At 48.4% G+C, this 24,733-nt stretch overlaps 2 protein-coding genes across 5 annotated transcripts in view; both read left to right on the top strand.

The window, feature by feature from the left end:
• The window catches only part of MARCHF2 (membrane associated ring-CH-type finger 2), a 26,504-nt gene extending 25,152 nt beyond the window's left edge, over positions 1-1,352 (top strand). The window contains exon 5 of the mRNA XM_062179065.1: positions 698-1,352. Coding sequence (XP_062035049.1) covers positions 698-856 — 159 coding nt within the window. The 3' untranslated portion in view covers positions 857-1,352. The remainder of the gene's footprint in view (positions 1-697) is intronic.
• Positions 1,353-3,488: 2,136 nt separating this feature from the next.
• HNRNPM (heterogeneous nuclear ribonucleoprotein M) overlaps positions 3,489-24,733 on the top strand; it is a 44,940-nt gene continuing 23,695 nt past the window's right edge. For 3 of the 4 annotated variants that reach the window (XM_062178742.1, XM_062178741.1, XM_062178740.1), the window contains exon 1: positions 23,005-23,122. In XM_062178742.1, the coding sequence (XP_062034726.1) occupies positions 23,045-23,122 (78 nt within the window). In that variant the 5' untranslated portion in view covers positions 23,005-23,044. Of the gene's footprint in view, positions 3,639-14,344; positions 14,515-22,008; positions 22,062-22,935; positions 22,944-23,004; positions 23,123-24,733 lie in introns of those variants that run through there. The other variant, XM_062178743.1, reaches the window with a different exon arrangement.

The following is a 24,733-nucleotide window of genomic DNA, read 5'->3' as shown; positions in this document are numbered from 1 at the left end:
GAGTTACACGGAGAGAAGGAGAGGCAGAGAGAGAGAGAGAGAGAGAGAGAGGTCTTCCATCCGTTGGTTCAGTCCCCAGTTGGCCGCCATGGCTGGAGCTGTGCTGTGCCAATCCAAAGCCGAGGGCCAGGAGCTTCTTCCGGGTCTCCCACGCAGGTGCGGGGGCCCAAGGACTTGGGCCATCCTCCACTGCTTTCCCAGGCCATAGCAGAGAGTTGTATCATAAGTGGAGCAGCTGGCACTCGAACTGGCGCCCATATGGGGTGCTGGCACTGCAGGCGGCAGCTTTACCTGCTATGCCACAGCGCCGGCCCCCCAAATAGAGTCTTTAAGTATCACCAAATGCCACCTCTGGACACCATTTCTTTTTTAGGGCCGAGTAATATTCCATTGTCTGGCTGTACCACTATCTGTTTACCTCCTGAGGGGCATCTTGGTGGCTTCCAAGTTTTGGCAGCGGTGTGAACTGACAGTTAACCCTTGCCAAGAAGTTGAATGGCTGCATTCCCACCAAGAGATAGAGAGCAAGTTGGCGGTGTGGAGTGGGGGGGTGGCTTCTCGTGGTGCATGTACGTGGGATCAGTGCGTGCAGGACGCGGCCGCATACTGGCTCTGCTTCTGGAAGCAGGAGCCCTGCCCTAGTTTGGACCCCCGTGCCTGCCCGCGCCTTCCCACCCACTGCAGTGCTGCCCCGCAGGTCTCCTTCCGCTACCACTGCCAGCTCTACTCCGAGTGGAGAAGGACCCACCAGCACGTGCGCTTGAAGATACGGGACGCAGATGGCCCCGAGGGCTCTCAGCATTCGGCGCTGGCAGCCGGACTCCTGAAGAAGGTGGCAGAGGAGACGCCCGTGTGAGCGTCGGGCTGGCGGGAGCCCTACTGCTGCCGAGGGGCTGGGGCGACCAGCCATGCCCTGGCGCCTGGGAGGACGGAGACTGCCTGACCCTTCCCCGACGGCCAGAATGCTTCTTAGGCCACCAGACGCCCAGCGGAGCCTCTTCTGTGATCCTGTGTGAATATATTTGCAGGTCTTTCTTTTTTCTTTTTCATTTTTTTTTTTTTTTTGCATATTGTCATACACGACTAGGACAAATGGATGTGCTCCTGAGCTGTGCACAGAACAAGCACCCTGATCTCATTCCTTGGCCCACTGGGTGTCTGCTGGGCCAGCAGCTGTGGCCGGTGGTGTCAAGGGTGCCCTTTGTGGCTGGAAGGTTCTGACAAGCTCCTTGCATTCCCCATGCACCTGGCAGGCTCGCTTTGCTGGCACCTTCAACTTTAAAAAAGTTGCACTGCGTTTCAGAAACCCACCCCCAGAACGAATAAAAGGAGCCCTTGCTGGGCAAAATGGACTTGTTGGTTTTGTTTCTGAAGCTGAAGGGACTGCTCGGAGGTTAAACCAGTCTGCGATGCTCACTTGGGATTTGTTAGGGAGGCTTGGGAAGACACAGAGTCTTCACATGCAAAGCGAGTAGCAGGGTTCCATAGTACATGACTTTCCTAAATATTATTTTATTTATCCGAAAGGCAGAGAGGAAGAGATAGAGAGGTCTTCCATCTGCTGCTTCACTCCCCAAATGGCCCCAAAAGCTGGAGCCAGGAGCTTCTTCTAGGTCTCCGATGTGGGTGCAGGGACCTAAACACTTGGCTCATCTTCTGCTGCTTTCCCAGAGGCATTAGCAGGGAGCTGGATTGGAAATGGAGCAGCTGGGACTCAAACCAGCACCCATATAGGATGCTGGTGTCGCAAGCATAGTACATGATTTTATTTTATTTGAGAGAGTGAGAGAGCAAGAGAGAGCAAGCACATGAGCTCCTGTCTGTCGGTTTACTCCCCAAATACCTGCAACAGTCAGGGTTGGGTCAGGCCAAAGCCAGGAGCTGGGAACTCAATTTGGGCCTCCCACGTGGGTAGCAGGGACTCAAGTATTTGAGTCATCACGTGCTGCCTCCCAGGGTGTGCACCAGCAAGAAGCTAAAATTGGAAGCAGAGCCAGGATGCAAACCCAGGCACTCTGATTTGGGACACCGGCATCCCAAGGGGGCATCCTAACCACCAACTAAAGTGCACTGTGGGGTTCAGCTCTGAGCCTTCATGGTGTCCTCCCCTCTTCCCATTCTTGCTGCCACCCCATGAGCATAAGGCACTGTTATTACCCCCATTTTACAGGTGAGACGACCGATGCCCAGGGCGGCGAAGCCCTCTGCTAAGGTCCCTCGGCTGTAGGATGCTGAGCTGGGGGGAAACCAGGTCGTGACCACTCCAGCTGACCTTTATTTTCCCCGGGACTCAGGGAGGACCAGAACGGGTTGGTGCTAACTAGGACTCCTACTTCTTCTTCTTTTTTTTTTTTTTTTCTTTTTTTTTCTTTGACAGGCAGAGTGGACAGTGAGAGAGAGAGAGACAGAGAGAAAGGTCTTCCTTTGCCGTTGGTTCACCCTCCAATGGCCGCCGCGGTTGGCGCTGATCCAATGGCAGGAGCCAGGTGCTTCTCCTGGTCTCCCATGGGGTGCAGGGCCCAAGCACTTGGGCCATCCTCCATTGCACTCCCTGGCCACAGCAGAGAGCTGGCCTGGAAGAGGGGCAACCGGGACAGAATCCGGTGCCCCGACCGGGACTAGAACCTGGTGTGCTGGCGCTGCAAGGCGGAGGATTAGCCTAGTGAGCCATGGCGCCGGCCAAGGACTCCTACTTCTTGAGCTCTTTGTTCATGCTGAGCTTTTCACATCCGAGGGCTCTGGCATCTGTCCACACTGGACACTCAGAGCAGCCCTCAGCAGAGCTGCGGTGTCTCATATTAGCCCCACTTGCAGACGCGCAAGCTGAAGCTCTGTGTGGCTGGAGCAGTGTGATTGAGGGACCGGGCTCAGAGAGATGGGCAGGGCTCCCTAGGGGTTGGGTGACAGACGCGCTGGTGGTTGGCAGGGACACAGGACCATAGGCGCATTAGGCCAGCTGGCTTTTTTTGGAGGGGTAGGGTGGGGTGCGGTGGGAGCTGCTGGTCTTTGCAACTTGACTCCTTTACATCTGCACCTCCTTAGGCCCACTCTGGAGATGCTGTAAAGATTCTCCAGGAATGCCGTCAAGAGGAGAGAGCCGTTTTCTGTGCGAGTCTTTTCTAACATTTGGAATTACATCCAGGAGAAACTTTCCGGTCTGGTGTTTTGCATCATCTTGTAAACCTCAGGCAGGACTTTCGCTGCCCGTTACCTCCAGCAGGGAGTGATCAGGTCCCGACAGTGTGCGTGTGTGTGAGTGGGCGGAGCAGAGTCCTCCCCTAACCCGGCTTCCTTGAAGGGCGGCGTATCCAGCGCAGCACCTCGTTCGCAGCGAGAAATGAATGAAGCCACAGCTGTCGTTCTGCGCCTGCGCTCGCCGGGGGGGCGTGGCTCGGGGCGGGAGGGGGACGAGGCGGGAGCCCGTCGCGGCGCGCGCAGGCGTTACTGGTCGCGCCGGGTCACGTGAGCGCGCAGGCGCAGCGCCGCGCAGCCAGTTCGCTCACACAAAGCCTAGACGCGGAGAAAATGGCGGCAGGGGTCGAAGCGGCGGCCGAGGTGGCGGCGACGGAGCCCAAAATGGAGGAGGAGAGCGGCGCGCCCGGCGTGCCGAGCGGCAATGGGACTCCGGGCCCGAAGAGGTGAGTATTTTGCGGCCCCTTGCCCCGTGGGTCAGGTTCCCTCGCGGCCACCGATGGCGGCTCCGTTAGGTCTGTTGGCCTCCCTGCCGGCGCGGCTTCGGGCCCGGCTTTTCCCGTAGAGCCTGCTGGGTGTCCGGGACTGCCGGGCGGCCCCGGGAGCGCCTCAGGGGGTCGCCCTTTGGTCCTCGGCTGTCCGCAGGTTCTTCGGTCCCCCCAGCTTGGGTCCGGCGCGGTCGCCGAGGCCCCAGGCCCAGCCAGTGCGTGCGGGGGTGATGGTGCGGGGCTCCTGGAGCTGAAGAACCCCGGAGCCCGAGGCTCGCTCGGGTGACCTCGGGCGCTCGTGTTCTTGCCGCCCCCGGGCCCCCGCCAACGCCTGGCCCACTCCGCCGGGGGCCTCAGTTTACCGGCTCGTGCAGGGGGGGAGGGGAGGCGCGCGCGAAGCCCGCCGCGCGCTCGGCCGGGGCAAACGGCAGCGGAGCGGCTCGGGGCCCCTGCCTCCCCGCCGCGCGCCGCCGGGAAGGGCCTCGCTCGGAGCCGCCCCTGGCCGCAGCTCGGGGCCCTCGCGGCTTCCCGCGCCGCCTCCGCAGGTGCGCAGGAGGTTGTCGTGGAGACCTCGGACCTGGAAACAAACAGGCGAGAAGGGGGTGGGGGAAGCGGGGAAGCCGTGAGCCTCTTCCGTGTTGCTGGGGGAAGCTTCCCAGGTTCCCCCCCTATTGTCGAGTCCTGCTCCGGGCTCCGTGTGGGCTCCTTGATTTTTAAAATATCTGGTGCTCCTGTCCAGCATTTTGTCTGATCACAGTCACTTGAGAGGGAGAGGAAGAGGCGGAAAAATGTTTTGGATGCGAGACCGGCGGTCGTGCCGGGAGGGAAGGGTGAAGGCAGGGCACGCGTTGCATTTCCCGCAGGTTTTTTCTGTAACACGAAATTTTCCATTTTTTCCCCGCTATTAACTGTACGGCTCAGTGGCGCTGGGTGCGTTAGTGTTGTGCAGCCGTCTGACTCTCCGCGTCCGGAACTCACTCTTCTCCCTGATGGAAACCGGAGCCGCCAATCGAGAGCTGCCCCCATTCCTCACTCTCCGCAGCCCCTGTAATGCCTGTCAGACTTTCTGTGAATTTGCCGTGTCACATTTTATTGTACAGAACTTTATAATGGCTTATGAGGATTAAAAGTGAATTTAGCCGAGCGCTTATGTTAATGAACACGCACTAAGTAGTAGCTGTGTTGCTGTCAGACTACAGATGTGGAGAGAATTCCAGAATCTCTTTTCTCAGGTGTGAAGAAACAAAATACCATGGTTACTGATCTTGGAAATCAAGGGAGAACGACTAATTATTCCCAAGAGTTTACTACTAAAAATTCAGGGAAGGGATGTGTTGGCTCCTGTTTTAGCCACTGTCTGTCCTGGGGAGCCTAGCAGGACTTGTAGCATTTATTCGTGTGCTGTGTACACTATGGAGTGCTGCTAGAACTTTGCTAAGTGGGAGGTTGAATCAGTTACAGATTATGGCATCTGCGGTGTGTGTTTTCAAAATTTCCACTGTCCATTTTCGAATGGTCACTGAGTCATCCAACAAGGACAATACTTGAACAGCCGGTTTTATAGTTGGAATAACAGCCTTTGTTAGAAAGAACCTGAGTTTAATAGAGGATGCTTAAGGAAACTGGCAGCACTAAGAGCATTTTTTGTAGGGCTTGTGGAAAACTTGTTTTGCATTACAAATCTGTCCAAATGAAGCTCTTTAGAAACCTGTGCCCAGAGAAGGAAGACACATGAACATTTTTGTAGTAAGGTAATTACACTGTGATAGAAATTGCTAGGTTAGAAGCTTGGAGGAGGCCTCCCCCCTCCCCACCTGTTAGGGGTGGGTATTGGGGTGAAGTGGAAAGATTGTATTCAAAACCCAGGGATTTGGTGCAGGCCTTGTGGCACAGTGGGTTAAGCTGTGGTTTGTGGTGCCCACATTCCATATTGGAGCACTGCTTGGAGTCCTGACTGCTCTTTTTCCAGTCCAGTTTCCTGCATATGTATGTGCCTTGGAAGGAAACAGAAAGCCACCCAAGTGCTTGGACCACTGCTTGCTGCCCATATAGGAAACCATGATGGGGTTCTTGGCTCTTGGCTTCAATCTGGCCCAGCCCTGGCTATGGCCTTTTGGGAGAGTGAACCAGCAGATGGAAGATCTCTTGTTTTCATTCTGCCTTTCAAATAAATAAAGCCCATGGATTTAAGAGAGAGAGAGAGAGAATATAAAATCTATTTATTTGAGAAGCAGAAAGAGTTTCTTTCCACTGGTTCACTCTCCAAATAACCACATCAGCAGGTAGGGGTAAGGAGTGGGAGCTAGGAGCTGGGAACAGTCTCCAGATCTCCCATGTGTGTAGCAGGAACCAAACATCTTGGACCATCCCCTTTCGTCTCCCAGGGCCAGCATTAGCAGGAGGCTAGAGACAGGATCTAGAGCTGGGAGTTGAACCCAGGTACTGTCATGTGGGATGCAAGGATCCTAACTGGCTAGGTCAAATGCCCACCCATAAGTGCGATTTTTGATTATAAAGAACTGAAGTTGTTGTGTTTAAGTTTGGAACATTGAGGGCCAACTGATGGGCAAGGAATTCCAAGTTAAGGAATTTGGATTTTTACCTTGACAGCCTTTAGAAGTGAGAGAAAAATAACCCAGTTCTTCCGACTGCTCCATGCTGGAGGGATGTGCTGTGGACCAACATAGCAGGGAGCCAGCAAGCTTGACTGAGGATCCCAAGTTGGAAATCTGGTTTTACTTCCCTCCTGGTTGTGAGAAGTTTGTTTTATTTTGATGAGTGGTGTGTTCCACTTAAAGATAGTCAAGATTTAGATTAGCGTAGTCAGGAGAGAAAAACATTTTGTTTACTTTTAAATTTTTTAAAAAAGATTTATTTATTTGAAAGACAGTGCCACAAAAAAACCTTTCATCTACTGGGTCACTTCCCAAATGGTCACAGTGGCCAGGGCTGGGCCAGGCCAGGGCCAGGCCAAAGCCAGGAGGTTCATCCGTATCTCCTACATGGATGGATGGGGCACAAGTACCTGGGCCATCCTCTGCTGCCCTTTTCAGGCACGTCAGCAGAGAGCTGGATCAGAAGTACAGCAGCTAGGACTTGAACCAGTGCCCATATGAGATGCCTATGTTGCAGGTGGTGTCTTAACCTGTTAGGCCACAATGCTGCCTGTTATTTTCACTTTAGAGGAATATGGAGATTTCTTGAGATTTTTTTGTTTATTTGAAAGGCAGAGCAAAGAAAGTGAGCTATCTTCAGTCTACTAGTTCACTCTCTTACTACTCGCCCAGGCCTGTATTTGAGCCACCACTTGCTGCCTCCCAGGGTGCAGTGACAGACAGCTGAATCAGAAGTGGAGTAGCTAGGACGCCATCCCAGCAGTCAGGAATGCTATGGGATGTATGGGATGCTGATGTTCCACGCAGCAGCTTAACCTGATGTGCCTCGTTGTCTGCCTCAATTTAGGAGTTTGTTGGTATTTAAGATTCCTTTACTTGAAAGGCAGAGTTATGGGGACACGGAGAAAGAGAGATCTTCCATCTGGTTCACTCCCCAAGTGACCACAATTCCCAGGCTTGCTCAAGGAGAAGCTAGAAGCTTGAAACACCATCTGGGTCTCCCATGTAGGTGTAGGGGTGTAAGGAAGGTGCGTTAGCAGGGAGCTGGATTGAAAGTAGAGCAGCCAGGACTCGTACTTGGGCCCATATAAGATGCTGGTGTTGGCAGGCAACGGCATAGCCCACTGCACCAGAATGCTGGCCCCCGTGTGTATGTGTTTTAAATGTTTATATATATATATATATATATATATACATATACACACACACACACACACTCAGACACAGTATTTGAAATCAGTGACAACCTATTTTCCTTTACAGTTAATTTTGTGGCTGAATCAGAAAACAAGGAGATGGCTCAATAGGCTAATCCTCCGCCTTGCGGCACTGGCACACTGGGTTCTAGTCCCGGTCTGGGCACTGGATTCTGTCCCGGTTGCCCCTCTTCCAGGCCAGCTCTCTGCTATGGCCTGGGAGTGCAGTGGAGGATGGCCCAAGTCCTTGGGCCCTGCACTCGCATGGGAGACCAGGAGAAGCACCTGGCTCCTGCCTTCGGATCAGCACGATGCGCCGGCTGCAGCGGCCATTGGAGGGTGAACCAACGGCAAAGGAAGACCTTTCTCTCTGTCTCTCTCTCTCTCTCACTGTCTACTCTGCCTGTCAAAAAAAAAAAAAAAAAAAAAAAAAAGGAGAGATTTCAGGGAACTTCAGGTTAGCTTGACTCAAAGGCCACCTTAAGGCCATCTTGACTCCAGGGCCCTTGTGAGCCCATAATACTACCCTGGAAGCACTCACTAAAACAGTCATTTGAATTGTTAAACCAGATTCTCTGTATTTTGCAGTGATGTGTGTGTTTACTTTAAAAAGGGATTGTATGCTTAGTAAAAGATTGAGAGGATCAGATTGTTAGCTTAAGATTAGAATGGGGGGACATAAACTGGTACCCATATGGAATGCTGGCGCTGTAGGCCATGGCTTTACCCACCATGCCACAGCGCCAGTCCCAGGATTGCCTTTCAAACTGCTCTCTTTTGATTGAGAAGCTCCTGAATTACTGAGATTCCATACTAGTGGGAATGTTATGGAGGCCTAGGAGAAGGTAAGAATCACTTTTTGGCCGGCGCCGTGGCTCACTAGGCTAATTATCTGCCTGCAGTGCCGGCACCCCGGGTTCTAGTCCTGGTCGGGGTACCAGATTCTGTACCGGTTGCCCCTCTTCCAGTCCAGCTCTCTGCTGTGGCCCGGGAGTGCAGTGGAGGATGGCCCAAGTGCTTGGGCACTGCACCCGCATGGGAGACCAGGAGAAGCACCTGGCTCCTGGCTTCAGATCCGTGAGGTGCACCAGCTGCAGCACACCAGCCATAGCGGCCATTTGGGGCGGGGTGAACCAACGGAAAAAGGAAGACCTTTCTCTCTGTCTGTCTCTCTCACTGTCCACTCTGCCTGTCAAAAAAAAAAAAAAAAGAATCACTTTGTATGTGAGAATGTGGCAGTCCTTTGTGGAGTGAGTACTTGATATTTTATTTGTAATCTGTATGTACAGTATAATTCCAATAGGGTGGAGTGGTAGCATGATAAATTGCCGAAGAACTAAAGCCATATTAAGTATAATTGATCTTGGGGCCAGTGCTGTGGCATACCAGGTAAAGCAGCTTTTAAATTCTGGATTCCTTTAATACTTTTCTTTCCTTAAAAATTGCCAATAGGTTATAAACTGCGACATGTTTTCAGATAATTTTTTGTCTTTTAAAATGTAACTGTACAGGGGCTCGCGTTGTGGCATAGGGGGTAAAGCCACCTGTGACACTGGCATCTGTGGGGCACCGATTCCTATCCTGGCTGCTCCACTTCAGATCCAGCTTCCTGCTGATGGGCTGGGAAATGCCACAGACCTTTACCCACATGGGAGACCCATGGAGCTCCTGGCTTCTGCTTGTCTCAGCACTGGTTGTTGTGGCCTTTTGGGGAGTGAAACCAGTGGATGGAAGATCTCTCTATCTCTCCCTCTTGTCTCTGTAACTCTTTCAAATAAATCTTTTTTTATTTTTAAGTAACTGTACGTAAGTATTTTTCTATGCTATGGAGTCATCATAAACCTAATTTTTTTTTTTTTTTTTTTTTTTTTTGGACAGGCAGAGTGGACAGTGAGAGAGAGAGAGACAGAGAGAAAGGTCTTCCTTTTTGCTGTTTGTTCACCCTCCAGTGGCCACTGCACTGATCCGAAGGCAGGAGCCAGGTGCCCCCTCCTGGTCTCCCATGCAGGTGCAGGGCCCAAGGACTTGGGCCATCCCCCACTGCACTCCCTGGCCATAGCAGAGAGCTGGCCTGGAAGAGGGGCAACCGGGACAGAATCCGGCACCTCGGCCGGGACTAGAACCCGGTGTTCCGGCGCCTCAGGTGGAGGATTAGCCTATTGAGCTGCGGCACCGGCCAATAAACCTAATTTTTAATGTCTATGATAGTCCAAATTTGGAGTATTTAGGATAAAGTAATTTATTTTATGAGTTTTGCCACATTATAATCTGCCTATAAAAGTAAAAGTTTAGTCATTTATTTGAAAGGCGGAGTTACAGAGAGGCAGAGGCAGAGAGAGAGAGGTGTCTTCCATCTGTTGGTTTGCTCCCAGATGGCTGCAATGACTGGAGCTGGGCTGATCTGAAGCCAGGAGCCAGGAACTTTTTCCACGTCTCCAGGTGGTTGCAGGGGCCCAAGGACTTGAGACATCTACTGCTTTCCCAGGCCATAGCAGAGAGCCTGATCAGAAAAGGAACAGCCAGGACTTGAACTGGTGCCCATATGGGATGCTGACACCACAGTTGGCGGCTTTACCCATTATGCCACAGTGCCAGCTCCTGAATGTGTGTTTTGAGTTGCTTGTCTTTGTGGACCATTCTCTATAATTCTACAAAGAACAGTTGGTGGTGGGCATTAGGTTTTTCTTTTTCTTTTTTAAGATTTATTTTTTTGAAAGAGTTACACAGAGAGGAGAGGCAGAGAGAGAGCGAGGTCTTCCATCCGTTGGTTCACTCCCCAGTTGGCTGCAGCGGCCGGATCTGTGCTGATCCAAAGCCAGGAGCTAAGAGCTTCCTCCGAGTCTCCCAGGCGGGTGCAGGAGCCCAGGGGCTTGGGCCATCTTCTACTGCTTTCCCAAGCTGTAGCAGAGAGCTGGATAGGAAGTGGAGCAGCTGGGACTGAACTGGTGCCGGCCCTGCAGGTGGTGGCTAAACCCGCTGCACCACAGCGCCGGCCCTGGCATTAGATTTTTCAAGAAGCCTGGAAGTGACAAGAGGTAGTTTTCATCTTTTTTTTTTTTTTTTTTACTTGTGAAGAAATTTCTCAGAGAAAGGAAATGTTCAGGGAAAAGTGCTTTGCCTATACTTGGGAGGTTGAACCCAGCGCCCTGTGAGAGGGGATTAATCCAAGCCAGAGGGCCAGCCAGCTTCTGTGGTTAGATTAGGTGGTTTATTCTTAGCCATATGGAGCAGCAGAATATGAACTAGACACTTTGTTACCTGCAGTAGCTGTAATTGTTTCTATATTCTATAATTAATATATGAACTAAATGGTCTGAAAAACTGATTGGAACTGTTTCTGTGTCCCAATAACTTTTTTTTTTTTTTTTTTTTTAATTTTTTGACAGGCAGAGTTAGAGAGACAGAGAGAAAGGTCTTCCTTCCGTTGGTTCACCCCCAAATGACTGCTACCGCTGGCGCGCTGCGCCGATCTGAAGCCAGGAGCCAGGTGCTTCTTCCTGGTCTCCCATGCGGGTGCAGGGCCCAAGGACTTGGGCCATCCTCCACTGCCCTCCCGGGCCACAGCAGAGAGCTGGACTGGAAGAGGAGCAACTAGGACAGAACCAGCGCCGCAACTGGAACTAGAACTCGGGGTGCTGGCGCCGCAGGCGGAGGATTAGCCTAGTGAACTGCGTTGCCGGCCCTAGTAACATTTTAAAATGCAAATCTTGGGGCCAGTTGTGGTGCAGCAGGTTAGCTGCAGCTTGTGATGCTGGCATTCCAGTTCCTGTCTCTGCTATTCTGCTTCCCATCCAGCTTCATGTCCCCACCCCCCCACCCCCCCAAAAAAAAGGGCCTATATACTTGGGTTCCTGCCAGTGAGAGACACTGTCACAAATGCCTTCTGTTTGGCAGACTTCGGTGCAGAATTTTTCTCACGGAGTCAACTGGTGGTCTGTGCGACAGTTGTGGGTTTCCTTTTGGAATCAGCTGTGTGCTTGCTGCCATCCTGAGGAGCATTTATTGTGAATTTGGATGGTTTGTGTTCTAGAAATCAGGGTTGGAGTGGCTCTAACGCCACATCTGCCACCCAGTGAGAAGGGAAACCTATTGATTGTGTGTTGGCGTGAAGTGTGGCAAAGATCCTATAATACCTTCCCTAGGATCCCACTTGGCAACCATGTATTTGGATATGGAGGATGAATAAAGAGGACTTTGGGGGCTATAAAAAATTGTTAACTTAAATTTTTTTTTTTAGAGTAAAAGTTTGCAGACTACCATCTGGTGTTTGAATACTACCCCTGCCCCATAAAAGGAAGAGATAGAATCCAGACTACACATCAGCCCTTTAATTAAATAAAGATAGTTTTATAACTCATCAAAATTGTGGTCTGGGCTGGGTAACTCCCCAAGTGTCTGCAGTGGCTGGGGCTGAGTCGATCCGAAGCCAGGAGCTTCATCTGGGTCTCCCACGTGGCTGCAGGGGCCCAAGGACTTGGGGCCAAGACATGGACCTGTACCCATAAAGGATGCTCACACTACAGATGACGTCTTGTGTGTGTGTGTGTGTGTGTGTGTGACAGGCAGAGTGGACAGTGAGAGAGAGACAGGGAGAAAGGACTTCCTTTGCCGTTGGTTCACCCTCCAACGGCCGCTGGCGTACTGCGCCGATCCGAAGCCAGGAGCCAGGTGCTTCTCCTGGTCTCCCATGCGGGTGCAGGGCCCAAGGACTTGGGCCATCCTCCGCTGCACTCCTGGGCCACAGCAGAGAGCTGGACTGGAAGAGGAGCAACCGGGACAGAACCAGCGCCCCGACTGGGACTAGAACCCAGTGTGCCAGCGCCACAGGCGGAGTATTAGCCTATTGAGCCGCGGCGCCGGCCCAGATGAATCTTAACCCACTACATCACAGCTCTGCACTTGGCGTTCGCTTTCTCGCTTTCTTTTAAAGATTTATTTATTTGAGGCAGAGTTCTGAAGCCAGGACCCAGAAGCTTCTTCTGAGTCTTTTTTTTTTGACAGGCAGAGTTAGAGAGAGAGAGAAAGGTCTTCCTTTCCATTGGTTCACCCCCCTAATGGCCGCTACAGCTGGTGTGCTGCTGCCGGCGTGCTGCGCCGATCCGAAGCCAGGAGCCAGGTGCTCCCTCCTGGTCTCCCGTGCAGGTGCAGGGCCCAAGGACTTAGGCCATCCTGCACTGCACTCCCGGGCCACAGCAGAGAACTGGACTGGAAGAGGAGCAACCGGAACAGAATCCAGCGCCGCAGGCGGAGTATTAGCCAAGTGAGCCGCGGCGCCGGCCCTTCTGAGTCTGTCATGTGGGTGCAGGGCAAGCACTTGAGCCTACTTCCACTGTCTTCCCTGGCCATTAACAGAGAGTTGGATTGGAAGAGGAGCAGCTAGGACTTGAACCAGAATCCATATGGGATGGCAGTGCTGCATGTGGAGGCTTAACTTTCTACACCACAGTGCTGGCCCCCCTGCCTTTTAATAAATACAATGAAAAAGCCTGGTGTCCTGGCATAGTGGAACGCTGCTGCCTGCAATACTGTCATTGCATATGAGGGCCAGTTCTCTGATAGTCTGAGAAAAGCAGAGAAATATGGCCCAAGTGCTTGGATCCTGCCAGCCACACTGGAGACCTGGAGGAAGCTTCTGGCTCCTTCCTTTGGCCTGGACCAGCTCTGGCTGTTGTGACCATTTGGGGAATGAAGCAGTAGACTGAAGATCTCTTTCTCACTCCTTCTCTCTATATAACTCTTTCAAATAAATAAAGTCTTTAAAAAATAAATATAACAAAAGATGGTTTTATTTGTAAGGCTAAAATTGGGCCTGTGTGTACTTCATATTTCTTTCTTTTTTTTTTTTTTTGACAGGCGGAGAGGATAGTGAGAGACAGAGAGAAAGGTCTTCCTTTTTGCCGTTGGTTCACCCTCCAATGGCCGCTGCGGCCAGCTCATCGCGCTGATCCGAAGCCAGGAGCCAGGTGCTTCTCCTGGTCTCCCATGTGGGTGCAGGGCCCAAGGACTTGGGCCATCCTCCACTGCCTTCCCGGGCCATAGCAGAGAGCTGGCCTGGAGGAGGGGCAACCGGGACAGGATCGGTGCCCCGACCGGGACTAGAACCCGGTGTGCCGGCGCCGCAAGGCGGAGGATTAGCCTGTTAAGCCACGGCTATTATTTCTATTCCCTTCTCTTTTCCTGTTTCTTTCTTGGAATTGACACACCTTAGGCTGGCAGTTGCCGTCACTCCCGTCTCTGTCAAAGCCTAGAGGAGGGTTTGTAAACCTGGGAGTGTACTTGTGGGAATGGTTTGGTAGGTGGATGTGGAACAACATACTACTGGAGCTTTCTGCCCTGTAGGGCAGCTTCACTTTGAATGTCTCATGTTAAAACCAGTATTAGTCTTTTTTTTTTTTTTTTTTTTTTTAAAGATCTACCTACTTATTTGAAAGAGTATGCAGAGAGAAGGAGAGGCAGAGCAGAGAGAGAGAGGTTGGTCAGTCTTCATCCACCAGTTCACTCCCCAGTCAGCCACAACAGCCCGAGCTGCACTGATCTGAAGCTAGGAGCCCGGAGCTTCCTCCGGGTCTCCCACGCAGATGCAGGGGCCCAAGGACCTGAGCTAACCTCCACTGCTTTCCCAGGCCATAGCAGAGAGCTGGATTTGAAGTGGAACAGCTGGGTCTCGAACTGGTGTCCATGTGGGATGCTGGTACTGCAGGTGGTGGCTTTTACCCGCTACGTCACAGTGCCAGCCCCCCAATATTAGTCTTGTGTCATGTGTAATTTTGTGTGGAATTGTAAACCTAGCAAATCAAGTATTGTCTTTCATGTTGTGCTAATATGTGGATACTTTTTTCTCTCTTGAACTCAGTGAAGGAGAACGACCTACTCAGAATGAGAAGAGGAAGGAGAAAAACATAAAAAGAGGAGGCAATCGCTTTGAACCTTACGCCAACCCGACAAAGAGATACCGAGCCTTCATCACAAACATACCTTTTGATGTGAAATGGCAGTCACTTAAAGACCTGGTTAAAGAAAAAGGTAATGGTACTGGTGGTTGAGTAGGGTAAGAAGATTGGTGTGTCATCTTTCTGTGGCAATTTCCTCGGTTATTTTTGTCAGTGGAAGCTGTTCTGGGTAGAGCATGTTTTCTGTCCAGGCTCAAGCTGAGCCCCTTCACCCCACCCCACTTTTTTGTGGTCATGCCCCTGTGTGTCATACAGGGTGGTTTGTATGGTCTTTTGGCCTACAAATGATTGTATTGGCTTCGTATGATTAATAATAAGGCTTTGAGTAGACTTGGGGAGTTTTTTGTTTTAAGGAAATTTATCAAATTCTTCACATTATGTGGGAGAGGTTTTTCTATTTCTTTTCTCTGCCCCCTCCCCTACTTAAAAAAAAAAAAAAAACTTTAAATCTAGCAGGAAGGTAGTTTGTTTAAGTCTTGTGGCTTTCTTGGGCTCAAAATCTAGTAGCTGGACAATGTGTGCTCAGATTCCAAACTGTAAAACATTAGCTTGTATTTAAACTGTTAGACCACTTTCCCTTCTGGGAGAAAAGAGAGTAGGTTGGCATTTGGAGAGCTCAAAAGGGAGGTATCTGCTTTGTAATGTAGTGCTTTAAGGTGCACCTTGTCACAGCCTGGAATCCAGATTCCAGCCTAGGGTAGGGGAAGCAGCCAAACTCTGCTGCCACCAGGTCTGAGGAGCCTGCCCGGTGCTCCTCTGCCCCACCCACCCTGTGCACACGTGTGTCCTCTTTCCTCCTTCGCTCTGTTCTGCTCTTGTCTCTCTCTCCTGATTCTTGGCCCTGCTGGTGGTTCTCAAGGCTGTGGTTTAGACAGAACTACAGATAGAGAACAGGTTGTATAATGCCTTGAGCTCCTCCCTTCCGTGCCAACGGAAAGCTAGAGTCAAATTGCCTTTAATGGAGTCTTTTTGAAGGCTGACAGGTATTGTTTTCTGGAACATTCATAATGAGAAGAGATGTGAGCTGGATTTGCTAGGTGATTACCATTTCAGGGACAGAGCTGCCAGTTGGGTAGGCCATTTTGGTATGTGTACTGGTGCTCCCTGCCTTGGGTCTTGAAGTGATGAGTGGCCACTGCCATCATCGTCCCATCATTTATTTTGACCATGGCATGCAAGATGCACTAGGCACCGTGAACCTCTCTGTACAGTCATGTATGCTGTTCCAATGTGGTACTTTTCCAGATAACACGGGTGGAAGCACGTTTTGGTGTGAGATTGTTTTCCTGCCTTGATCAGCTAAATCATTCCCGCCAATGCTCCTAGGGCAAGAGTGCAGTTTCTTTTGTCTGAAGGGCGTGTCACGTTGCATCCCAGATGCAGTGTTCTTGGTTTTTGGGACTGCTGCTTCAATACGAGTTTAGAATTTCGTACAGTACAGTTGGGTCTCATTTGAATTAGTTTTTGGGATAACCCCCAAATTTGTGTTCTCGTGATTTGGTTGAACCGCTGAATTGCTATTTCCATGGATAATAAGGTATAGTAGTTCCAAGAACCAGGAATGTGGCTTTGAAAATGCAATTGTTAGAATTTTGTAAGAGATTGCAGGCCAAATTATTTTTTCATTTTTAGGAGAGTGTGAACCAGTTTTGGGACATGATGGATCAAGTAGGTGATATTTTTACTGCTTAACCATTCAGTAATTCAGCTTTGGAAGCTTTGGAAGCTGCTTTGGAAGCAGCAGCAGCAGCCATGACGTTTCTGGATGTAGAAGCAGTTCACCTCAATTTACTATTTTGCACTGTATTAAGTGTGGAGCCAGCCTGGTGGTTTATTTGGATACTTCCAAACTGGTTCTCATATTCCCCTGGCATACTGCTACGAATGCCTGGGCGTAGCCCTTTCAGTGTATTTTTGGTGGTGTAATTTAGAATTACAGGTGTGCAGTAAATCAGTTATTTTTAACAAACCTTACAATGTTCTTGTTTAGAGCTCCCCATACTGGTTAAATTAATTACTTTGCTGTTTAACTTATTAGCAGTTTTGGATTGTGGGTAAAGTGATTCATGAGAGAAAGGTAATGAATGTGCTTTTTAATGATAGTGCTGTATAGAGTGTGTAAAGTCTATAAAGAAATTTACATGTTTATATACATGAGACTCTTTAAGAAATCTCTCCATTATGAGGTTTTAAAATACCTTCTTGCTCATGTCTTAGTATGCCAAAAATATGTTTAAGTGGTTATTTTAATCTGAAATATTGAATTCTGTTGCTGAGTTTTTTGAAGACTGTTGCAGGAAAAAATGGCAGACAGGAGCACTTGACACCGTAGATCCCAAGTGGACACACCACAGAAATCGATGCTGTTATCAAACTACCCCACCAGCCTGAGTCCATCTCTGATGAAATCTTAATGCTATTCTCAGGAAACTAGCACAATAAGAGCTAGAGTTAGTAGTGTCCTCAACTTTAATTTTCTTTCATGGCAACGATGTTTAATTGCAGCCTCTCAGAACTAAAGCAGCTTTGAGATGGCAAGAAGGGAGGGAGCTTTCCAAAGGCTGATCATGGGTGAGTCTCACAGACCCTCCCTAATTCTCCCTGTGACACTGGTCAAAGATCTTTTTTCCCCTTTGACACCCGGTGTGTGTTCTCTTTAGCATTTAGAAACAGTCTAGGCAATCCTATTTACAATATATGAACTGGTCACTTAAGTCTTTCCCCTTGGATAGAATCACAGAACTTGTTTGGCACTGTCACAAAATCCAACATTGTTCATTTTATTTATTTTTTAGAAGATTCTTTCATTTATTTGAGAGGCAGAGAGAGAGAGAGAGATCTATTTTCCATCTTCTGGTTCACTCCCCAAATGGCTGCAATGGCCAGGGTTGAGCCAGAAGTCAGGAGCCAGGAGCTTTATCCAGATCTCCCATGCACGCAGGTGCAGGGGCCCAAGCACTTGGACCATCTTCTGCTTTTCCCAGGCCATAGCAGAGAGCTGGATTGGAAATGGAGCAGCTGGGACTTGACCGGGCGCCAATATGGGATGCCGGCACTGCACAGTGCTGGCCCCTTGTTGCCAGTTTTAAAGAGAAAATGGAGAGTTTTGTTTTGTTTTGAGACAGACTGCTCCTTTGCTCAATTCCCCTTTTCTCATCACAGCCAGATGGATTAAATACTGTTTCCACAGTCCACTCTGCCTGAGCAGCTGCTCTGCTGCCTTCCCCTTCTTGCTGTGGGTCCTGATGAAGACAGAGGAGGTTTCAATTATCTTGCCTTTTGGCCATGCTTATTTTTTAATGGGAGCATTGCATGGAACAAGTGGCTGCTGTGAACACTGAAGAGTTGAGTTGCTGGATTGGGGGGAAAAAATTGGGAGGCACATGTGAAATTTGCACTGGAGTTGCCAAACCAGATTTGAAAGTGGCTTAATAGTCCGGAGCATAACAGATAATGTTTGAGCATAAAAACTGGGAGAAAATAAAGATTTCTGAGAGCAAAAAGTGAATCTGGGCATTTTGAATTTAAATGCTGTGCTGTGTTAGTTTGAGACCATGAAATCCTGTGGATAAAGGAAGCTTGCCACTGGGCTGCTTGTTTTCCTGGCCTATCCAGGGATCCACAGCATTGGGTGGGGCAGCTGCAGCCCATGCGGTACTGAGCTGTGCCAGAAATGAGTGAAAAAGGAGCCTAGTTTGAGGAAGAAAAGAAGCTCGGTGATGGAGTTTGCTCTCAAATCAATCCCATGTTTAGCAGCAGTTAGTTTTACTTGTGTAAGCAAAGATTTCCTCCCCCCCCCTTTTTTTTTTTTAAAGATTTACTAATTTAATTGAAAGGCAAAGTTACATAGAGAGGGAGAGGCAGAGAGATTTTCCATCTACTAGTTCATTCCCCAGATGGCTGCAACAGCTGGGAGAAGGCCAGGTTGAAACCAGGAGCTTCTTCCAGATCTCCCACCTGGATGCAGGGTCCCAGGGACTTGGACCATCTTTTGCTGCTTTCCCAGGCACATTATTAGGGAGCTGGATCAGAAGTGGAACTGCCAGGACTCAAACTGGTGCCCCTATGGAATGCTGACATTGCAGGCAGTGGCTTAACGTGTTATGCCACAGCGCCAGCCCAAGCTAAGATTTCTTTTAGCACTTAATCCCTCTGTTGGTATTTAATGTATGACTTTAAATTTGAGATTTCAGCTGACAGAAAGCTGAGACCTTGAGGGCAAACATAGCCAAATAGAAAGCCAACTCCCGCAGGCTCTTGGAGATCATCTTGGGATGTGGATATAGGAAGCAGAATTTGTACTCAGTCTACCTGCTCCTTCATATTTGCCTTTTTATGGAAACCCAGCCTGTTTTGGAGAGGGCTGAGATGATGAAGCATTCATACATGAATGTTGGGATTACACCCCCGCCCCCACCCCACTGCATCCAGCCTTTGTGGTCCACTCTGGTCTTCAGTCCAGGTGGAGAGGAAGTGCTCTCTTCTGCTGTTGCTAGGGAGCAAGCATGAGCTCATGCATTTTCTAACTTGTGCTCATGTCAAATCTTGCCATGTTTCAAGTTGTCTTTTATATCAAAGACAGAAGCTTTCCAAATTAAACTGCATTTATTCTGTATACCCCCATTAGAGTGGGCCATTGTGAGGTAAGGAATGCTTGACAGCATACCTCCATTTAAGGCCCCCCCCCCCATTTGAAAAATCATAGGTGTCATGCATGGGAATTCTGTTCAGTGAAGCTTTGGCCCCTGTAGTCCCTCTTTTTTTTTGGGGGGGAGGGGAGGGGTGTCTATTTTAGACTTGAAAAGTCAATGGAAGCTCGAAAACAAATGCTCATTATAATAAAAGTGTGTTCCAGGGTGTTAAATTGTGGTAGCTCCAGACCACTCGAGTTCTTCCTCAGCTTACTTGCCCATCCTCTTGATGTGTTATATTTGCACAGTGTTGGTTAAAATTTCTTTGGGAACATTTTTTTAAATGAAGGTGAGTGATGACATTTGATGTTAGAAATTTTCGAGTCTTTCATTTAGATATTTTAATGTGTAAAGCTGCAGTAGGATTTGCCTTAGCTTGCTTTTGGAATTCTGTGGGTTCCATGCATGTTCAGGAGGAGAGGAACTGCAGTGTCTGGTTGTTAATCGCGAGTTCATTCTGTGAGACTGCTGCTGTTGCCGGCTTGTCTCCTCTGTCTGAGTCCCAGCTCCGATCTGCTTCAGATAGTTTGCTCTTTTAAACTTCATCTGGTAGAAGGTGACCAGACTGGTGAGTTGGCCAGTTTTGCTTTCAAATTCCTGCTGCTGGGTGTACTGACGACATGAAGCGAGTCTTAGCTTTACCATTGCCTTACTCAGAGACGTGGTTTTTAAAGCCTTCATGGTTCGCTTCCTGTCGGGAAGTAGGGTTGAGCAGCTACTGCAGATGTGAGATGCTGAGCTGTTGATGGGTTTTATGAATCTGTGAGGAAGCCCAGGGACAGCACTCCTCATGCTGGAGTGATTTCTAAACAGCTGAGCTGTTTGGAGGAAGATGAAAGAGGGGACATTTTAAACAATTTTTTAGTGCAAGGGATTGACGTTGAGTGTGTGCCATCACTAGAATGTTAAGTGGAAAAACATTGATTTCTAAACCAGCTATTTTATTATAATGGTTATGACCATGGAAAAAAGTTTGTTTTGGATTTGTTTGTTCTCTTGGTTGCAGTACCAGTGTTTTGATAAAAGTACTTTTCTGGACACAGACTAGAAACTTCAAATGCAACAGTGTTTGAATCTTGACAGCATGGTGATATCTGTCTTTATGATTCTTTTAAGTTAGGAGGTGGCAGCCACAGCTGGTAAGGGAGTACATTCGGGGATCTGTCTTCAGTGTTTCTGACACTAGGCATTTCCATCCAAGTGGAGATACGGACTGTTGGGCCTTCAGTGGCTGCTGCTGTTGAAGTGGCTCTTATGTGGCCTCAGAAATGGTTATGACTTTTTAAAACTTTTTCTGTAGAGATAAAATACAGCCAATTTGTACTCCATCCCTGGGCTGTGATCAGTCTTCAGGTTTTCCTCCAGGATTATATACTCCAAAGATTAAGCTGTACCAATCCTCCTTGTTTCCTTTCTTCATTTCTTTGCACTGATTATTCATCTCTTGTGCAAAGTACAAGGTTTGGTTCTGTAACATTTCGAAGAAAGGACAAGGAAGGCAATAGACTAACTGTTGAACAGTTGGCATTCTTGCCTTAAGCACGGTGCAAATCCTTTAATAAATATGTCCTTCAGCATGCCAGTTTTATTTGTGAAACAAGGACATGTTAATGAGTTATTGCTTTTCTTTAAGCCTTTCCTTGATACATTAATTTTTAAATCTTCCTAGTAATTTTAATGTCTAGACAAAGGAGTTAGAAATAAGTAGACCTTCCCAAGGCCATAAGTGGTTTGATTTTACCCTTGCACTACTAAACCACACTTGAACTGGTGGTTATATTACCTTTGTGAAAATAGTCCTCAAAGAGAAAAAGGACGTCCATGAAAACAGAAGTCCCCTCTGACGTCTCCAAGCTTCAGTGCTTTAAAGTTTGTTTACTGGTGCCATCTTCAAGTTCAGCAGCCACTGTGGTGGTGGTGTTGATGGAGTCTAATGTGGTCGTGGTGGTCATGAATTGGCAATCCAAACCTTAAGGAAAAGCTGCAGAAACTTTGGAAATGCTGTTTTCCCTTAGTGTAGATGAGAGTCTTGTGAGTATTTAACTTATTTAGGTGCAAACTGCACCCTAAAATTGCATTCACATGGTTCCTTTCACGGGGATGTTTAGAAAGCAGCAAGAATACAGCCTGGCTTGATTCACTGAAGAGAATCCAGTTGCTGCTCTGGTTTTGTCTCTCTGTATGTTCAAATATTCTGCTGCTTGCAGTCAAGGAGCCTGGTGCTGTGTGCCGGACCAGCTTCCAGATTTGTGGGGCCTGCTGCAAAATTAAAATGAGGGGCCTCTTATTTAAAAATCGAGAATTTCAAGATGGAGAAAATGCCGTTAAGCCTAGTGTGGGGCTCTCCTGGGTATGGGGTTCTGTGATAACACAGGTGGCACCCCCAGGAGGCTGACCCTGTGGCATTTGTGTGTGACTGAGCTCAAGCATACACAGACTTGTATGTTTATGGCGTGTGAGCTCAGGTTGGAGGGATTGCAGCTTGTGTGCTCACTCGCTGCTCTCACCAGTAAGAGCACATGTGTAAAACTCCATCCCTTCCCCAAAAAAGTGAGTCATGCAGGCTTCTTTCCTGTAGATTTGGATTGCCTCTAGTCATGAGTGAGTATTCTGGACAGGGAAATCGCTATGGAAATCTGTGGAAATAGCTTGTTTGTGGTGGGAGGAAAATCAAGGACATGTTGTTAATGAGTTTCCACCTACTTTTACTGCACACCTGTAATGCCTAGTTTGGTGGTTTAGAGAATATGGAGTGTTTCTGGGCTTTCTTATAAGGCAGAGGCTCCATACAAGGTTGCTGATGATTGTTCTAAATTCCCATTGTTTTCTTGGCTTTTCTCCCTTGGTTTATGTGTCGTCTGGAAACTGATTTGTAGTTGGTGAGGTAACATACGTGGAGCTCTTAATGGACGCTGAAGGAAAGTCAAGGGTAAGTGTCTGAGAGAATTTCTTCTGTGGATTTACTACATGACAAATGTAACTGTATGGTGGCGTGGACTCGAATGAAATCAGGAAGGCAGTGAGTGCTCATGTATAGTAGCTATGTTTGACTTTTGCCAACATTCGAGTGGGGCGGGAGGGGGTTTGCAAATGTGAGTCCCGCTTTTCCAAATGGCTGGCCAAAGAGCTTTTTGGTATTCTGTTTGGATGCCCAATTTGGATAACTGGGGCCAATAGCAGCATTGTCTTCTTTGTTAACAGAGGAATTGGCTGTGTGTGAATTATGCATGGAATTTTAGCGGTGGTATAATTAATGTAAAATGTGTGTTCTTGTCTAGAAAATGTTACTCTTGGTTGTTTGCTGAATTTGAAAGTTGTGTGAACCAAAGATTCTGAAAAGTTGCCTTTGTGCCAGTAAATTGTAAACTAAATATTAAAAACCTGAACGTTCAAAATCTGCCTAGTTGGCTTAGAACAATCAAAAGGATGAGCTTAATTTATGGAAAGGATGGATTGAAGAGGAGCACCATAAGGAATTGCTTGAGTTACAGAGGAAAGCAGATCTAAAGTTTGTGTGATTTCTTGGAGAACCTGAATTTAGGTCTGCTTATTATAACTTCAATTCTAGTGCAATGCTGGTAATGTGTAGGCAAAGGCGATGTTAAGGAGCCAAAGCTTTAATAAGGAAGGCCGGGCCAGGCACTGCTGTCAGCTTCCCCTTAGAAGGGTTAACTTTTAAAAACTTGGTTACATAAATCATATTTTCAATTTGTTACTAACTGTCATTCATATTTACATTTTCTTTTCTTTTTTTTTTTTTCCCTCCTTCCTTGCTCTTCTGACTGGTCTGGCTTCTTCCAAAGGGATGTGCGTAAGTATTGTCTAGTTACTTATTGGCATTTGAGCCTTCTGAGTTATAGGACTGTTTTCACTCATTTCCTTTTGACTCTTTGTAGCGTTGTTGAATTCAAGATGGAAGAGAGCATGAAAAAAGCTGCTGAAGTTCTAAACAAGCATAGTCTGAGTGGACGGCCACTGAAAGTAAAAGAAGTAAGCTCTTGATTAACTCTGGGTACCATGTCACGTTGTCCATGTTCATTTTATTTTACAATTTGTTTATTTATTTGAAAGGCAGTGTTACAGAGAGGCAGAAAGAGAGAGAAAGAGGTCTTCCATCTGCTGGTTCCCTCCCCATATGGCCACAATGACCAATCCAAAGCCATGAGCCAGGAAGCTTTTTCCGGGTCTCCCATGCAGTTGCAGGGATGCAAGGACTTGGGTTATCTTCCGCTGCTTTCCCAGGCCATAGCAGAGAGCTGGATCAGAATTGGATCAGCTGGACTCGAACTGTTGCCCATTTGGGATGCTGGCACTACAGATTATGGCTTTACCTGCTATGCCACAGCACCACCAACCCCCCATTTTTTGTTTGTTTGTTTTTTTAAGATTTATTAATTGAAAGAGTGTCAAGAGAAGAGAGAGAAATTGAGAGAGATCTTCTATCTGCTGTTTACCCCACAAATTGCTGCAATGACCTAGGTTGGGTCAGGCTGAAGCCAAGAACCAGGAACATCCTCATCTCCCATTTAGGATGGCAGGGGCCCAAGTACTTGGACCATCTTCTGGTGGTTTCCCTGGCTCATTAGTGGGGATTTGGATCAGAAGTGGAGCAACCAGTCCCCAAACTGACACTCTGGTACGGGCTGCCAGCTTTGCAGGTTGCAGCTTTAACCCGCTGCGTCACAACACTGGCTCCTACATTGTTCTGTTTAAAGTTAAGAAGGGAGGGTAATGGTCTTGGCTGCATTTCACAATGTAGACCAACCTCTTGTTTTTCACAAAGAGGTCAGTCACTCCCGGAAGAACTCTGGAATAGCGGCGGGGCAGATCACGAGTGACTGCTTACACGAGTGCTTTACGTCTCGGACATTCAGACAGAACCTGTGGTTCTGTGGGAGACTGCAGAGTGGTACCTGGGCTGAGTCCTTTTCTTGGCCCATCTTTCTTTCATCATTTATTTGTTCTTTCATCATTTTATTTATTTATTTGACAGGCAGAGAGGGAAAGACAGAGAGCTTCTGTCCCCTGCTTTACTTGATCTGCATGGCTGGGCTGGGCTGGGCTGAGACTGGGAGTCGGGAACTCAGTCTGCATCTCCCAAGTGGGTGGCAGGGACCCAGGTATTTGAGCCATCACCTGCTGCTGCCTCCCAGGGTCTGCATTAGCAGGAAGCTGGAGTCAGGAGCTTGGAGCCAAGATCGACCCCAGGTACTCTGATGTGGGACATGGCGTCCTAACTGCTAGCCCACATGCCCATTCCTGTTCTGTTTTGTTTTTAAGTCAGTTTATTATTCCTCAAATCTTCCATTTGATCTGAATCAAATGCCTTTGTTTTCTCCCTCTAGGGGAGACAGCGTTTGCTGTTAATTAAATCAAACTTCTTTCAAACTCCTTCACGAGAAGGAAATTTAATACATTCAGAGCTCAGAGAGGAAAGCCTAGTAGGGTGGTAAATCCCAGGACAGAGAATTCACAAATCATGTTAGTACCTAAGCCTTGCACACCTGTCCATATGTTGTTACCTGTTCAGAGCTACACACATGAGACCAACACCTAAAGGACTTTCTAACGATTGGGTATCCAGGGGACCCTAGAACAGTG

This window comes from Lepus europaeus, chromosome 20 (genome assembly GCF_033115175.1).
Source record: "Lepus europaeus isolate LE1 chromosome 20, mLepTim1.pri, whole genome shotgun sequence".
Classification (NCBI taxonomy): domain Eukaryota; kingdom Metazoa; phylum Chordata; class Mammalia; order Lagomorpha; family Leporidae; genus Lepus; species Lepus europaeus.
This window is presented reverse-complemented; position numbering and strand designations above follow the sequence as displayed.